The sequence below is a fragment of the Laccaria bicolor genome, genomic scaffold (genome assembly GCF_000143565.1).
Source record: "Laccaria bicolor S238N-H82 LACBIscaffold_9 genomic scaffold, whole genome shotgun sequence".
In the NCBI taxonomy this organism is placed as follows: Eukaryota; Fungi; Basidiomycota; class Agaricomycetes; order Agaricales; family Hydnangiaceae; genus Laccaria; species Laccaria bicolor.
The window spans coordinates 1167833-1182822 of record NW_001889880.1 but is presented as its reverse complement, the minus strand read 5'-3'; the positions used below and the strand labels follow the sequence as shown (position 1 = coordinate 1182822).

At 47.6% G+C, this 14990-nt stretch overlaps 7 protein-coding genes across 7 annotated transcripts; 2 read left to right on the top strand and 5 right to left on the bottom strand.

Annotated features, from left to right (window-relative positions):
* Positions 1 to 463: 463 nt before the first annotated feature.
* On the bottom strand, positions 464 to 2903 carry LACBIDRAFT_190116 (uncharacterized protein; the record flags this gene model as incomplete). The annotated part of the gene is made up of 14 exons (XM_001879778.1): positions 464 to 745; positions 803 to 946; positions 1000 to 1107; positions 1158 to 1262; positions 1319 to 1485; positions 1540 to 1553; positions 1607 to 1733; positions 1783 to 1894; positions 1943 to 2021; positions 2077 to 2153; positions 2211 to 2363; positions 2415 to 2450; positions 2507 to 2639; positions 2693 to 2903. 14 exons carry the CDS (start codon positions 2901 to 2903, stop codon positions 661 to 663), a joined length of 1551 nt encoding a protein of 516 aa, XP_001879813.1. The 3' UTR covers positions 464 to 660.
* Positions 2904 to 3995: 1092 nt separating this feature from the next.
* On the bottom strand, positions 3996 to 6519 carry LACBIDRAFT_319085 (glycoside hydrolase family 30 protein; the record flags this gene model as incomplete). Its single annotated transcript, XM_001879777.1, has 16 exons — positions 3996 to 4087; positions 4138 to 4183; positions 4231 to 4532; positions 4582 to 4789; positions 4925 to 4968; positions 5019 to 5034; positions 5089 to 5136; positions 5195 to 5292; positions 5339 to 5539; positions 5589 to 5655; positions 5702 to 5733; positions 5790 to 5900; positions 5959 to 6073; positions 6131 to 6165; positions 6235 to 6388; positions 6445 to 6519. 16 exons carry the CDS (start codon positions 6517 to 6519, stop codon positions 3996 to 3998), a joined length of 1644 nt encoding a protein of 547 aa, XP_001879812.1.
* Positions 6520 to 6962: 443 nt separating this feature from the next.
* LACBIDRAFT_291101 (uncharacterized protein) lies at positions 6963 to 9645 on the bottom strand (the record flags this gene model as incomplete). Its single annotated transcript, XM_001879776.1, has 9 exons — positions 6963 to 7314; positions 7375 to 7449; positions 7506 to 7681; positions 7744 to 7920; positions 7972 to 8163; positions 8210 to 8375; positions 8431 to 9005; positions 9081 to 9469; positions 9522 to 9645. The coding sequence occupies 9 exons, from the start codon at positions 9643 to 9645 to the stop codon at positions 7008 to 7010; spliced, it is 2181 nt and encodes a 726-aa protein (XP_001879811.1). The 3' UTR covers positions 6963 to 7007.
* A 408-nt stretch (positions 9646 to 10053) lies between these two features.
* On the bottom strand, positions 10054 to 11015 carry LACBIDRAFT_319082 (uncharacterized protein; the record flags this gene model as incomplete). Its single annotated transcript, XM_001879775.1, has 6 exons — positions 10054 to 10211; positions 10265 to 10459; positions 10525 to 10620; positions 10674 to 10723; positions 10774 to 10784; positions 10842 to 11015. The coding sequence occupies 6 exons, from the start codon at positions 11013 to 11015 to the stop codon at positions 10054 to 10056; spliced, it is 684 nt and encodes a 227-aa protein (XP_001879810.1).
* A 916-nt stretch (positions 11016 to 11931) lies between these two features.
* LACBIDRAFT_319081 (uncharacterized protein) lies at positions 11932 to 12184 on the bottom strand (the record flags this gene model as incomplete). Its single annotated transcript, XM_001879774.1, has 1 exon — positions 11932 to 12184. The coding sequence occupies exon 1, from the start codon at positions 12085 to 12087 to the stop codon at positions 11932 to 11934; it is 156 nt and encodes a 51-aa protein (XP_001879809.1). The 5' UTR covers positions 12088 to 12184.
* A 314-nt stretch (positions 12185 to 12498) lies between these two features.
* LACBIDRAFT_319080 (uncharacterized protein) lies at positions 12499 to 12892 on the top strand (the record flags this gene model as incomplete). Its single annotated transcript, XM_001880020.1, has 4 exons — positions 12499 to 12515; positions 12570 to 12597; positions 12652 to 12762; positions 12815 to 12892. The coding sequence occupies 4 exons, from the start codon at positions 12499 to 12501 to the stop codon at positions 12890 to 12892; spliced, it is 234 nt and encodes a 77-aa protein (XP_001880055.1).
* A 251-nt stretch (positions 12893 to 13143) lies between these two features.
* Positions 13144 to 14026, top strand: LACBIDRAFT_319079 (proline-rich protein; the record flags this gene model as incomplete). The annotated part of the gene is made up of 4 exons (XM_001880019.1): positions 13144 to 13153; positions 13209 to 13290; positions 13345 to 13930; positions 13985 to 14026. The coding sequence occupies 4 exons, from the start codon at positions 13144 to 13146 to the stop codon at positions 14024 to 14026; spliced, it is 720 nt and encodes a 239-aa protein (XP_001880054.1).
* Between the last annotated feature and the right edge of the window lie 964 nt (positions 14027 to 14990).

Here is a 14990-nt window from a genome sequence, read left to right as displayed (position 1 = left end):
TGGTCAATCTACTGATCCCTAAGCATCCCTTTACAATGTTTTATAATAAATACCCCAGGAGGCTGAGAATACAAATATCTCCTATTTCTTGACAGTCTTGCAGAGCTAGCAACCCAGTATCTACCTGAATGAGGTCTGGGCAAATTTAAAGAGGATTGGGGAAAAGATTCTCATGAATGAAGGCAGGGATAAATATTCTTGTCACTTAATTATATTCTAAGAATGACAGAGCTTTTTTCAATGTTGTTCATGGCTAGAAGGCGTTGAGAGAGCTTGTGGATGGTATACTTAAGTATTCTCAGAACGTTGTTCCCTACCCATCTTTGCCTAATTTGGCAAAATTTGTCATCATATTTGGCCAGGACAAATAGTGAGAAAAAATCCGAGCGTTCAATCATATATGCAAAGGGCAGTAATCCTACCGAACTTCAAGCTTCAAGTCCGAAATATTTGGACAAGGATTAATAGCGAGGCCCCAATGCAGGAGCCTCCAGGGGCCCACAAATGTTGATTATTTAAAGTACAAAGCCACGCCGGTTCGAGAATTAGGTATCATCAAGGTATAAGAGCTTACGCTTACGAGAAAAAGAAATGGAAAAAAAGCATGGAGAGGGTGCGACAGAAAACGAAACGAAATTCGCTTAATTAAGTTCAGAGACACTATAGGTCTGCCCTTGCTTGGCTAATGAGGGCCCGCAGCTTGTCCGTTCGGGGCTTGATAGAGCACTCAAAAGGTTTGGGATGTCTGAAAGGAGATGGACGCATTCGGAGAGGGTTCAATTAAAATGCTCATATGACGCACCTTACGAAACCAGTGCAAAATTCAACCTTGGGAGTCATTTCATGACCTTTCTGGTCCAAAGCTTTCGAAATGTTGAAAGCAGCCACCAGGTTTGCCATGACAGACCACGCGCTTGTGTCCGCGAGGTGCCTCCCAGGGCAAATCCTGTCTCCGACCTCTATCAGCGCCTCAAATTCGAACCCAGGGAGGCAGCTCACCGTCTGCCGAAGCCAAATATGACGGTGAAGGGATCAAGGAGAGTTGGGTCGTCCAGATATCGCTCAGGCCAGAATATGTCTGGCTGAGGGCAGTCTTGCAAAATAGCACTAGATAAGAAATTAGGTACCGTTTTCAGAGAGGGGCGAGATAACCAGACAAAATATTTGCGAGGACGGTTGTTCCTGTTGGAATGAAGAAGTTTCGATAATAATCATCCTCCATCAGTCGATGAGGCATTCCCAAGGGTACTAACGGGTTCCAGCTAGTCCGGCAAATCAGAAATTTCGAGATAGCCACAGGGACATTAACATCACCAACCGAAGCACCTCCTTGGTAACACACTCGAGATACGGAAGTGCGGGTCGATCGTTGATGGTTGGTAATCGCTGACTGCCTGTTACCCGCTCCATCTCCTCCTGGGCCTTTTTGAATATTTCTGGATGGAGGACCATTGCAAGCAAGAAGCTATGCATGAACGCGACTGTCTATGAGGGACATACGTCAACGAGGGTTTAAGCAACGCAGGATTGTTTTGTTACCGTATCCTCCGCCGCTACAGGGGCTTGTTTAAAGTATGCAAAAGGATACGAAAAGGAAATGCATCACCCGTTAAGAGCGTCCCAGCGGATCCTTTGATATCCTCCTCATCTTCGAAGCTTAGAGTTCCATCTTGAGAATTGCGTTGCGCTTCGAGCAGGTTGGATGTATAACAGGGCACGGCAACCCCTTTCCTCTGAGAAGGTTCAATCTCCATGGGGTGCCAGAAATCGAACAAGTCAAACCATGTTAGCCTTGACCAGCTCATAGGGTATATCCATCATATCATCGACCACTTTCCGTGTTTCAAGTGCCCTTCTTTTGAACGAGGCGAACGGCACCCAAGAGGGGATATGCCTTGAAAAAAATGGGAAAAGCATATGATGTGACGTCAGTTCGACTCACCTCATGACCGGAAAGAAGTCGACCAAGGTTGCAGCTGGCGAGCCTGCCCCTTGAACGGTCAATGTCCCAGCGCGTTCCGCTGGAAAAGTAGGTGTCACTAACTTATGACACCTCCTGCTAAATGAACGACATACCTAGGCGAACAAGGCGATCATCTACGGAATGGACATCGTATCCATACGTTATCTTCAGAATAAGAGCGGCTGCATATCTGGAGGAGACAACGCGGCTTCGTTTATGTCGTGAAAATATGGAGCGCGAGAGTTACCTTTTGAAATGATCGATGTAGGCAGTCGGTGAGTTCAATAATCCGTCAAGAAGAGTCAAGGTCTCCTTTTCTTGTAGAGATTGAAATTGAGCTGTTGCACGTTGATTAAAGACGTCGTTCATGAGACGACGATGCTTGCGGAATCGAGGACCGCTTCGAAGTAACGGCATCAGCGCCACACAACAAGCAACGTCTTCTACTCACTATCTCAAATGTGTGCTAGCGTTCCTCCAGCCCATCCTGGTAGTCCCTCAAGATTAAAGATCTGACGAAACGAGCGCAACATAAAAACTCACAGTTCCGACATTAATACGAACCGAGGCCGATCAGAGTATATCGAGCTTCGTTTGTCCAGAAGTTCGCGAGCCGCTTGCAAGCTGCTCAGGATGACCATCGGGTGTCCAAATACATGTACATGCAACACATCGCCTGCGTACGCATTAAATAGGTGGCCATGTAACGATAAGGGGAGTACGACGAACCATATTTGAGTCCCCAATCCAAAAAAGTCTCCGCCTGATGTTCCGTAGGTAATTGATGTACATTTCCGATGAGAGGAAGTGGTCTGGGACCAGGTGGAAAGTCAATCCGAGAGGCAGCCAGTGTCCGTAAGGCATATAGTACCACAAGAAGAATGATGCATAGGAGGGCCCAACCTGTAGCCAACGAGGAGGCAAATGGCAAGAAGGTCATCGGAAAATCACCCCGTCAAAAGGACGGGGAACTCTGAGACGATTTATATGCAACTTTATACGAAATACGCGGAGGGACTGACAGGCCGGAAGGGTCCCGTCAAATCATGGACGTTTGGATGGTGTCGGCTCGATCGTCTAATGGCCATCGCCGAAAGGAGTCCAAAAACTGAGTGGCTAATGAAGGATTTTCATGATATCTCGCAGGAAATGAACATGGCCCAGAGTAGATTAGACGATCCACGGTCACGCAGGGTCGTGTACTAGTTTATTGTCTAGTTGTCGTCGGCAACGATGAGATATTGAAGCTAGGCGCCGTTCGATATTATCTCGTGCCCTGGCTCGTAGTATGTCAAGTCAGCGCGAGAAGCATGGTCATTTCGAAGCAATCTAAATTGCATTCTGCCGCTGATTACTTGATATAACTTTTTAAGTTGAGAGAAGGTTAAGATGGAAGTCCCCGGGCCGGTCCCATTAGTCCAGTACCAGTTAGGTGTCGAGGTGAAGATCATAAGTAGCATCTCCGATGCCTTTTGTTTTATGAAAGAAGAACGTCAATTGTCTTTCGCTTTTGGGTGCACAATGACAACAATGACGACGAGGACTGACGGCTCAGTGGATCACGTTAGACGAGTCGACTGCTCTCGAGTCTCGACTGGCAAGTTCATAAACCCAGTTAGCTCACGTTCTTACCAAATTCTCACTCCAGCTAACGTCTTCCTTTGAGGTTTGGGACATCAGGACATTGTCTAGATTATGTTTTCCTGTACTTACCTGGCAGGTTAGTGTCCATTCCTCGGCAATTGAATTGAATTGAAGGTAGTATTTGTCAGATACACAAACAATAAGCGGAAATGATTCATTCATTCTAGGATATGTCTTGTGGTTTGCTCAGGTGCCCGATACATCCTTGTTTCGGGTGTAGGTTGGAAAGTGTGTGATACAATCCTAGGGAATCAAAGGGATAGAACAATTGGTCGTCAGAAACGCCTCTGTGCCAATTGGCTACCTGGTGAACATAAATTTTATTGAACAAAAACCAATCAGCTCTCAACAATTGAGTCAGGACGGTAGAGGGAAAGAACCCCGCAGTTCACTTGTTAAAATAGAGGGTTTGCTGGGCGGCCTCTGTTTTGGCATACATGACCTCCCCCTCCCTGCCCGTTAAAGCCGTTCCCGTTGCGGCTAATGGCTGGTCAGTCTCCGCATTAACTGGAGGTTTGAGGGTCACTTACAGTACCAAGAAAGTGTTGTTACTCCAACAGGGAATGTGTATATCGCCTGCAGAAGTGATGAGGGTCTACAAATGACCAATAGGAAGAACTCGCCTGTTTTCCTCGGAAGTGGATCGTCGCTTGTATAGATGCCGGCTGGCAGGCCGCCACATTGTTGTTCCCTTGGCTGAGGGTCAATGGCTGCAAAGCGATACGATGTTGGTGTGCATGCTTACAATTCAAAACCACGATGGAATACCGAAAGGGGTCAGAGGGTTTCGCTCGGCCAGTAACATATGCCCCAGCGACAAGGGCCCAATTCATGTTGCCGCCTATGGTTACCCCAATCCGCTTCGCACTGGGACCACCAACATCAAGTGCGATAATAGCCTTGGAAGCGTGAGCCATAGCGTAGACTGTAAGGTTGGTTGACATAGCTTCAAAATAGCCTTGGGTACAACTCACACTCCTGATTTACTTTGTAGGTTCCATCTGAATTGATTTGCACGATACCCCTGCAGCCAGACGCTCCACAGTTGTTCGTTCCCGGAAGCTTGGGAGATCCTGTACCATCCAAAGCAAGATTCCACATGAGCGCTGCTTGTGCATTACGTGTTACGGAGCCTTGCACCCATATAAGCGTCAAGACGAAGAATAGAAGGAAATCTTCCACCTATAAAACTAGATATCCGGGATCATGAGCAAGCGAACGAAAGTACGTTTAGTCTGATTTCCTACATGTTGTTCATATACCACTATTGAAGTTGTTACGATCAGCAGGCAATGATAATAATAATTTGCAAAAAACCTTCAGGTCGCCCCACCAGTTCGTCCCAATTGTGCCCGTGCATTCTAATCAAACTGGTTTGGCACAGAGTCGAACTTGCACGAATATATCTTACGCGTCATATAGATTTCCTATAAAAACGAAAGTAAGCAATGCTCTACGAACGACTGGTGAGCGAACATTACTTTGTTTGGGAACAACTTGTTGAACGTGTCCTGTTGATCTACAGATCCCTAGCGCATAGTAGTCAGTGGGTCGGTGTACATTTACGCCGCAATTGTTTTGACTTACCCCATAACAATGAAAGGCCACCCCATCAAAAGCAGCACCAGCCGCTTGCATCAATTGGACTGGGTAAGTAGATGCCGTGTCCCAGTTGTGCTCGTAGCCTAACAAAAGTGAGCGAGAATAACATACGATAGACACCTGACTGACCAATCAACTTGGTTTTGGGGAAACCATTGCTATTCATCAACGTCCTCAGCTTCGTGCCAATTTGTCCCTCCATTACAGGCGTTAGCTTTGCTGTGGGGAAAGTTGGGTTGACGTTCTGAGGCTCATTTTGGACAGAAATTGCGTATGCAGTGATGCCTTTGCTTTTAAACCCTTGAAGGCATTTGAGGAGATACGTTGCATCTGGTCATTGATCAATAACAGCCTTCGAGTGATGTACGGTGTTCCTCACAGACATCCACCAAACTCGATTGAAGTGATCCGCCGTTTAGTGTTCCACCATCTTTCATCCACGCAGGCTGCTCCAATGTTAGAGAGACAACCGATTAGCAGCCAGGTACTCACAGGTGACCATGGCAAGACGTGAACTCGAATCACTGTCATTAAAAAAAAGGTAACCAGCAGGGCATAGTTAAATAATACGAAAACTCACTACTATTAACGGTCTGGATGTCGTTGAGGGTAGAGAAAAGATAGGCGGGGGCGTTGTTGATATCAAAATTCCACAAACAAGTATCATTAACGGACTCGTCAAAGGTATAGGCTACAAAAGATGATAAAACATCAATGCTCCACACAATCATGTCCGACAGATCACATACCTTTGGCAGAAAAGTCAGTGGCTCCCAGTGGTACACGAAGGTAGCTCAATCCAGCGCCATTGACCGGGGAGAACAGATAGTTGAGCAGGTTCCAGTAGCTCGCAGAGTTCTTTATCTAAACACGGTCCATCAGAACGCAGGGTGACTCTCCAGAAGAAACGAGCGTCCCCACCTTTAAGTCATTGAAAAGTGATGCAGAGGAGTCCGCTACACCGAATTCACGTCACGTTAATGATTTTGCTACATCCAAAAAAAAGGACGGGAGAAGTAGCGTACTGAGAGAACCTCCGAATCCCAACACCGGCTGATACACCTTGGTGTCATCAATGGTAATATTCGCGCTGCCAACAAGGATTGGTGTAGCAAAATTGATTGGGGAGCTTGGTTTCACGGATTTCAACAAACTAGACTGGTCCCATGAAGTTTGCCACTGTAAAGAAAGCGTCAAATTCAATAAAACCGCCCAAAAACTTTGGGGGTACGTACGATATCCGCGAGCTGTTGTGCGTGGCTAGACCAAACGAGCGCGAGAGAAATGACGAAAGTCACTGGGTGATACATGCTGTCAAACGGCCAAGCAGTACATTCATCTTCCTGTTCTTATCTTAAAGCGTTCGCTCAGCAAGCAGACGGCTATTCATTTTTGGGCTTAGTCTGGGCGGGTGCTAGCAATGTCGTCTTATTTTCGCATACATTCATGTGAGGTCCATCATTCATCTGGTCTCTCTGCATGAATTTAGCACTCCTAACTCCTCTAGTAAAAGACACTCACAACTATACAGAGGTCAAGTGTTTTTGACGCTGAACCGGAAAAGTCATGATATGAAAGTTAACGCTCAGGCGCAGAGTTTAGTGGCCAACTTCAAGATCAAGCATGGAAAAGGCCAGGCACCAACACCCACACATTCAACAATTAGCATGCGGATACAAGCGCAATCCCCGCGGTATCATCCCATATGAACGCTTACCCAGGCACAAATTAGAACTAACACATTAATATCCCTGAGGCAGAAAAAGAGTGTATCTTAGCAATGGGCCGGCAGGATATTCTAAAACAAGCCAAGAAGATCGTCCTGAGGCTGATGTTGTTGTTGAATTGCTGGTGTCGCTGGTGCTGGCGACATGGGCTGTCCAAATCCAAATCCTCCTCGTCCTGGTATCGCAGATCCCGGGCCAAAGGGTACGGCGGACGTTGGCGCTAGCCCGCCACCGGAACCGAAAATCGACACGAGGTCGTCTAGGGGATTGCTCGATGTTCCCGCGAGAAGGTTGGCAGCGGCCGGCGTTTGCGACAGCACCTCTGTTGCTGCGAGACCCTTGGGTTGCCCGTCAAGAGCTGGAGCGTCATCAAAGTCGCTAGAAAAGAAAGGACATTCGTTGCAGGATTATGACTGAAGCAAGTAGAATTGTGCTCACAGTAAATTTTCTGCCTGTTGACCGGCAACCACAGTTTGTAACGCTTTTTGCGTAGAAAATTGGTCGTCTGCCTCCCTAGGATGGCACATCAAACCTTACGAAATGAAAAACGGAGACGTTTGAATGCTTACTCTGTCCCTTTCCGCACAGAGTCTGCGCCAACTCGTCCCCGTCCAACAAACGTTTCTGCAGGTTTGTGATATACACTAGCGAGACTCGAAACTTCCCCGAGGAGCTCTTCCAAAAGGGCAGGAGCCACCGTCGTCCGGGGAATGGAGATTGGCGGACGGTGAGCCAACACCACAGCCTGCGGAAAAACAAGGATAATGAGCGTTTCGGAAACAATGCGAAACTTGGCCAACAGCTTACTTTCGCTGCCGCCGGATCCATTGAGAGAAGCCGCCAATAAATATATGCGCGGTCTCTGACATCCGGCGAGTCGCAGTCTTTCGTGGCGGTGTTAAGAACCCTCTGAACAATACCTTGTGATGAATCTGGTTTTTTCAGGAAGAGCTTCACCACAGCTGTTAGAGTTTGAAGTTGTACCTGGCCACGACAAAGTCAAAAAGTCATCTTGAAGTCAGAGAATTGACTTACAGAGTAGGATTCTTCTGTGAAAGTATCAACAAAGATGCTAAGCAGCTCATCAGCGTTGTCGATCTTCTTGGCGTATTCTCCAATGATCCAGATGAGTGAGGCCTTGGCTTCAGGTTCATCAAGTTCATCAAGGTTAGCGCATAGTATTGGAATGATGCCCTCATAAGTTTCTGGATATTTGCGGAATATATCCTAACACGACGTTGAGACAATGATTTGGAAACGGCGATGTACACACCTTCATGACAACAACAGCTTCCTGGACAACATAGCTCACTCGCGTGGCGATTAATTCCAACAGCACGTTCACACATCGTTCTGCAGCTTCGTCGATTTTGACCGCCGTTTGCCCAATCGCCTTTATACTCTTCCGGACAAAGTCGACGTCCACCTCTGAAGCATACCTTGGCTGCTATCAGCACCCGCAATCAATTAACAGCAAAAAAAAATCCAACCCACTCTTTGAGCTCACTCAAAAGAGCATCCACATTTTTCTCCGTAGCCAGCCGAACCATTATGTCAAGTTTCTCTACCTTGACATAGAGAGGGTCGTTGTATTTGCAGAAAAACACCCGCATCTCATTAGAAAGAATGTCTGGTCTTTTCTGTAGGAGGAGATTGATATTCCGGAGAGCAACCCATTGGACCTCTGGGGGTGACGAGAGAAGCGTTACAAGCGGTGGGGCCATTTTGCGCACGAGTTGCTTGATGAGGTCCTCTCTATGCACGCCGCGCATGTGGATCATGATGACCTTGACTGCAGCCAGAACGACACTCCCATTCACGTGTTGAAACTGCGGCACCACCCGTTCGCAAATATGCTCGCTCTCCTTCTCGTCTTGGGCCCCATAACGCGCCAGCGCGTTCAAGATGGCCACTCTTCCCCACTCGGAGCATTCGTTCAGCGCGATCAACAGTTTGTTCAAAATATTGGTGGTAATGACGAAGATGGCGGGATCAGACGAGGACGTGGACGGTTGGGATGTAGCGGCGATATGAATGTCTGTCAGAGCCGCGACAGTGTTGGCGACAACCTGCGGACAACTCGTTAGACAATCACTTCAGAGGACATTTGAGATACTCTGAGAAAGATCGGCGGTGTAACATACCATAGGATTACTGTCCGAAATCATCTCCTGCAGCTGCTCCAAGAAACCATTGTCAATCACTAGCTCTGGTTTGAGATCGTACAGCTTCGCCACGCAAAGCGCCGCCGTCTTGCGAACGTAGGGGTTTTCGTCACGGAGACACTTCTGCAAAGGGTCACAGAGGTAGTCGATGATCTTCTCTGCGCGTAAACAGCCCATGGTACGTATAGCCAGAGCGCGAACGAGTGGGTTTGGGTCATCGGTGTCCTTGACGAAGGTATTGACCGCGAGAATGACGAGCTCCGGCTGAGTTTTAGCATAATTCATGAGATAAAGATATACGAGCTTCTTCTGCTCGAGATCGTCTGTCTGCATATTCTTGAGAACATCTGGGAAGAGGCCGCTGACATCTTGTTCGACGCTTAGCCGACCCCTTGTCTGATAGGACCAGGATTTGCTCACCTTTGCCCACTGTCATAGAGGCGATGGTGCGCTTGATGGCATCTTTGCGTTTCTCCCGGTACTCGCTGTTTAGATCAACACTGAGCTCATAATTTTCACCTTTACGGGGGGCGCGTATGCTCATTGTGAAGTGAAGGGGGGAAAGCAATCAGTGACGACCACGTGACAACGCTTGAATTGGTTCAAGCTTGCTAGCCTCGCTGCTCACCGTATCTCTTTAGCGCGCCGCTAACGTTTTATGATGTGTGTAACTGCTACTTTGATTATACGTGTCAACAAATTGTTTCGAAAGAGCGTGCATACAAGGTATCATTATATCAGATTTGCGAATCCGAAAAGCATTATCAGAACAGGTGGTACCGAAAGAAGAAAAAAAGGCAAGGGTCGTCTGAAAAAAACCATCACAGGACGAGGAATACGCAGGCAGGGGGATATGGATCTATGAAAAGAGTTTCCAAAATCGTAAAAAAGAATCATGACCGTGTCCAAGATAAGATGTCGCATTGGGTAAATGGATAGGGGTGATAACTGTTCAAGCCTTGTTTTTTCTGCGCCAGAAGGGACCAGTCTTGGCTCTCGGGGTGCGTGTGCTCGTGCTGGCGCCTGACATGCGGTCCCTGCGACGTCCGAAGCAAACGGTGCATCCTGCCAGAAGGAGGAGAATGAAAGATGCGAATGTCAACCAGAAACCTATGAAGCAAGTGGTCAGGTACGACGGAGTAAAAACTCCAGCCACCACTAACCTGGACCAGTGATGGTATGGGCACCGATGAGCAGGTTGCCCATCTCATGGCGGACAAAAACGAGGAGTGCAATATCGATAGCGAAGGCAATGAGGGTCAGCAGGGCAGCGAGGAACGCCACCAAGGAAGCTATTAACGTCACGGTAATGTGTGTCGACAGCGAAAGGATAAGCGCAATGAAGGTCACGGCAGTGGCTGTGTAGAACGTGTTTATGAGCCCACGAAGAAAAAGTGTAGGAATATAGTACGCATGGACTTACCAACTGGGTGTACGGCAAGACCACGAGTCCAAGATGATCCAATATTGACGCTACGAGTCTTTTCTTGATTAGTGATTGGAACCGAATAACCGTGACCTGTTGAGGGTTTTAACTCAAACTTTGACGAGGAAAGGGGGGGAGATACGGACGTGTTGGGAGACATGTGCGATCGCCATGGGTATCATCGTAGCAGGCGGTCCTAAATGTGGAGGTTAATATGATAAGACGGTATGTGAAGCGCCTTGTTACCAAACACCAAACTAGACAAGAAAGAAGATCAGGAGCTCTGTTATTGATAGGTGGAGAATGAGACTTACGCGGAGCTCTTGTATACCTTGTGCACTGCCGCCGTCTTGCAAAGCGCCAGATGCAAAGTGAACGCGCACGATGTCAAGGGCTGGCAGGTAAGGAAGGGAGATTGACACGAGGAAACTCAAGACAAGAGCACAGACTAGGAAAAGAATGCCAGGGATGCAAAAAACGCGGGACATTGTGTTGCACGGATGGCTTTGAACGTGGTGGTACGATGCAAGAGATATGAACAGGAGAAATGAAGTCAAATGTAAATGACGACCACGTGACACCCACCCTGACGACAATTTCGTGCCAGCCTCATCATTGGAGTATGTATGGACTCTGGAGCACTCCATTACTCTACAAATGGAGTGATACTCACGCAAATGCCTGGTAAATACTTGCAAGTCTACAGAAAGACATTGGAATCTACGAGAAATGACAGCATTGGTGGCAAATTGCTGGAGCAAAGCTGTCGTCATTCGTGCCTGTCAAAGTACGTAAAGTACTTTGCAAGAGTGAAGATTGCCTGACAGGAAGGACGGTCACACCAGGAGCTCACATCAACTCTACTTTTTACTCACCAACTCCTGACTCCTCCCAGTAACGTTATGGCGTTAATTGATTGACATAGGGGCGTAACCAGCTTGCATCCACTCTTGAGTACTGTTGTGCATTTTTGCGAGCAGTCAGTTGTCTAGGTGGTATTCGGTGGAATATATTCAAAAAATCCGTTATACCTTCCGCTAATGCCAACGGTATATGGAAGCAGAAATATCAATCCACTCAGCACCCTCTGATCATGAGAAGGTTAAGAACTTGGCCAATTCCAGCCGATGAAAACACATAATCGTGGGGTTCATGAACAATGATACTTCGGGGACGGTCTAGCTTGAGTTTGCAGGTGAATGAAATTTGCTAAACGTGTATACTTTTGGGGAAACAATGCTCCTTGAATTCCCTGGACAAATTATCAAGCGACTCCGAGCGAGAGTAGCTCCGTTTGTCAATCACAAGAAGTTGCACGCAAGTATGCACTGATTGCTGTGTGCACTGATTACTGAAGACCATCATGATCAACGACCATGAAACGTACCGGAAATCACCTGCAACTCAGCCACCAATGGCTTTAACTTTCCGCATTCCTCCTTCGTATCCGTGTAGCCCTTGTGGTCGGGGGTACTCAGTACCGCACTGGACTTTTTGCTCGGGTTCAGAGACGTCGGCCCGATACCAACCTGGCCAAAAGACTGCGGACAGCATTGACATTTCAATCCGGACTGCAGGCTCAGCAAACGTTGCCAGTTCCACGGATCACGTTAACGTTGGATCAGGTCCTCGACACCCTAGCTGAGGGTACAGGGCGGGAACGGAAATGAGATCCTTTAGGGAATGGTCCTATAACTGTTGCGTACCATTCGTTGATTGACCTTGATTTTGACGGGCAAATATCGGCCGCGTGCCTGTAGCAATATACCACGTGGGAATGACGCAGGTACCCAACCTTCCTCCTTGTGTGCATCTCAAACATAAAATTTGCAATTATATTGCAATTCACATCATGCCTCCTTCCCTGCTTCTTCCCAAGAGCTCATATAAATCTGCTGCAGTGAATGCGTCCTGACCAGCGACCCATTCTCCTCCCACTGCCTTACGCACAGCTAGCTGTTTGCTTTCGATATGTGCAAACACGAAATGTACTCTAATTCCTCTTGTCATCACCATTTAGAACGCTGACAGTCTTTCTCCAGAATCGGTGATTACTACAGGGGCTGCGGGGTACGTTTACTTCAACGTACCATTTTTTTTCAGTTACTAAAGTCTTGAAACCAGCACTTCCATGGCAAATACTACACAGGCGAAACCATGGACTGCGGCTCGGACTGCTGTAAAAGCAGCAATTCACACAAGCACAAAACAGCAAACAAATGCACCTGTCCAGAGGTTCGTTCCAACTGCTTTATCAATCAAGTCATTGTTTTTGAACGCGATACAGATCATCATAGAGGACCGACGCATTCAAAATCTCTTTCAGACTCATCATGCTGATTGTCAGCGCACTTCGCGCGGCTGATCTTTGGGAATACAACCCAACCTCGCGACTGGACCTTGGTCGTGATCCACCCCCTCTTCGTTCTGGCGCATTAATTTATTTGGCTTATCATTACTTACTCTACCTTCGGACTTCTTATAATACTTGGGCACTACCTTGCTCTCAGGACTAGCTACATAGGTTGTATTACTTTCGCTATAATTGTATCGGACACGTGATTATATTGATTTCTGTGATTGCACGATCAGCTTGCCTTCTACTTACCCTTCATCATGCCTTCATGTAAGTGGAAACATCGAAGTCAATATAACAACTTTACCCTAATTTCGTTGAACAGTCGCAGATCTGAAAGCCAAAGCCGCCAGCGCAACTAGTAGCGGCGTTGAAAAGTTACAGAATGTTCGCGATCGAAATACCAGGCATGCGAACCTTACTTCTACTCTTTTCGTTTGAATTCACATAAACATCTCTAGTGTCCCCATGAAAAAAACTAACTGGGATCCTTACAGTGGAAATCCACCTCCACCCCCTCCACCACCAAGAATCAATCAGAAATCAAGGCCAGCTGAACTCGCACCATTGCCACCTCCCCCGAGTCGTACAGGTTCAATCATACCACCCTCAATATCTTCAAGTAGATCCACTGGATCAACGGCACCGCCTTTGCCATCACGAGGACCGGTGTCCTCTCCGCCTTTACCTCCACGAGGACCGGTGTCCTCTCCACCTCTGCCGCCTCGAGGACCGGCGTCCACTCCTCCGCTGCCTCCCCGAGGGTCATCAGCAGCTCCGTCCCCGTCCCCGGTCCCACCTACCCGCAATTTTGTACCCACGGCTCCCTCAGCGGCCGGGCCTCCTCCCATAGTTCGTGCGACTCGTCCTCCCATAATTGGGTTCTCGATCTCCCAAGAACCAACGATAGACTGGACTAATATATCTGCACAAGACAAAGAGACATTCTTTGCGTGGTTGGATGAATATTTCTCTAAGCTCCTTGGGATACAAGTTCCGTCCAACACCAACAGTTCAGTTGGTCACCCGTCACCTTTCCGGGGTCCTGTAAGTTCTATACCCTCACTTTTGTTATTCGGATATGCTTATTTGTCCTGCCAGACTAAACCGGCGTCATGGAGGCCCTCGTTTGGTGGAATGTGACTTGGTTTTGCGTCGACTAACAGGATCAAGACCCCAATTTCTCCTATCCGCTAGCATTAATATCCGCCTAACCTGCTTTCCCTGTGGCACTACTTTCTACCCTGTAGCCCTCGTCAGGAACCCTGACATGAACTCCTCTCCGAACTTGCCATCCTTGTGGTGGCGCTAAATCTATGACCGCCAATGTGATATTCAACAAAATCCATTCGACGTGATCAATGCTGGCGTCCTGCGTGGCGGAGGCTTCTGAATCTTATGGAGAGTCAGTCACCTCGCTATAGGGACTTTCTTTGGGAACGGGCAACACTATCTTCAGTTTTGTGCCCTCGTGTTGAACTTTTTGGATTTCAATTCATCTACGTATATTCTATGAGCAATGACTCCAAATCTCTTCACCTCTTCAACGTGAATTTAGACTTAAGGCCGAACGCGAGGGAAGGAGACATTGTTGGGCGGAGGAAGGTTCGATTGAGGGCATGAGCTGAATACAGGTGGATGCAGCGTTCTAGGGACCTACACTAGTGCTATTGTTCTTAGGCAACCGGCGGAAGCACCTTATAACCAAAAAGGCAGGATGGTAGTTGAAAGATACTTTTTGCACTGATTCCACGAGGGGTGCAGGGTTTGTAGACTCTGAACGAGACGCCGTCTTGATTTAAGTATGTTTTTGTTACTACTTACGTGTCGTTGAGATGAGGGGGCGGAAATGAGGAGTATATGAACATCAGACTCGTCCTTCTACTACAGGGATAGGCTGTCTGGCCATGGCAGAAGTATCATACAACATGTCAATGTCTAGACATGGATCGATTACGTTGAAATCTATCACGTCGTTCTACAGGATCCTCGAAAGTGTCACGTATGATGCACGTTGTTGTTACATGTCGCCTGAAGTGAGGAGAAGGTATACAGCGACAGGTTGTCGATTTGTTCCAAACCAGATAAAGTTGCTGGCATCGCCAGG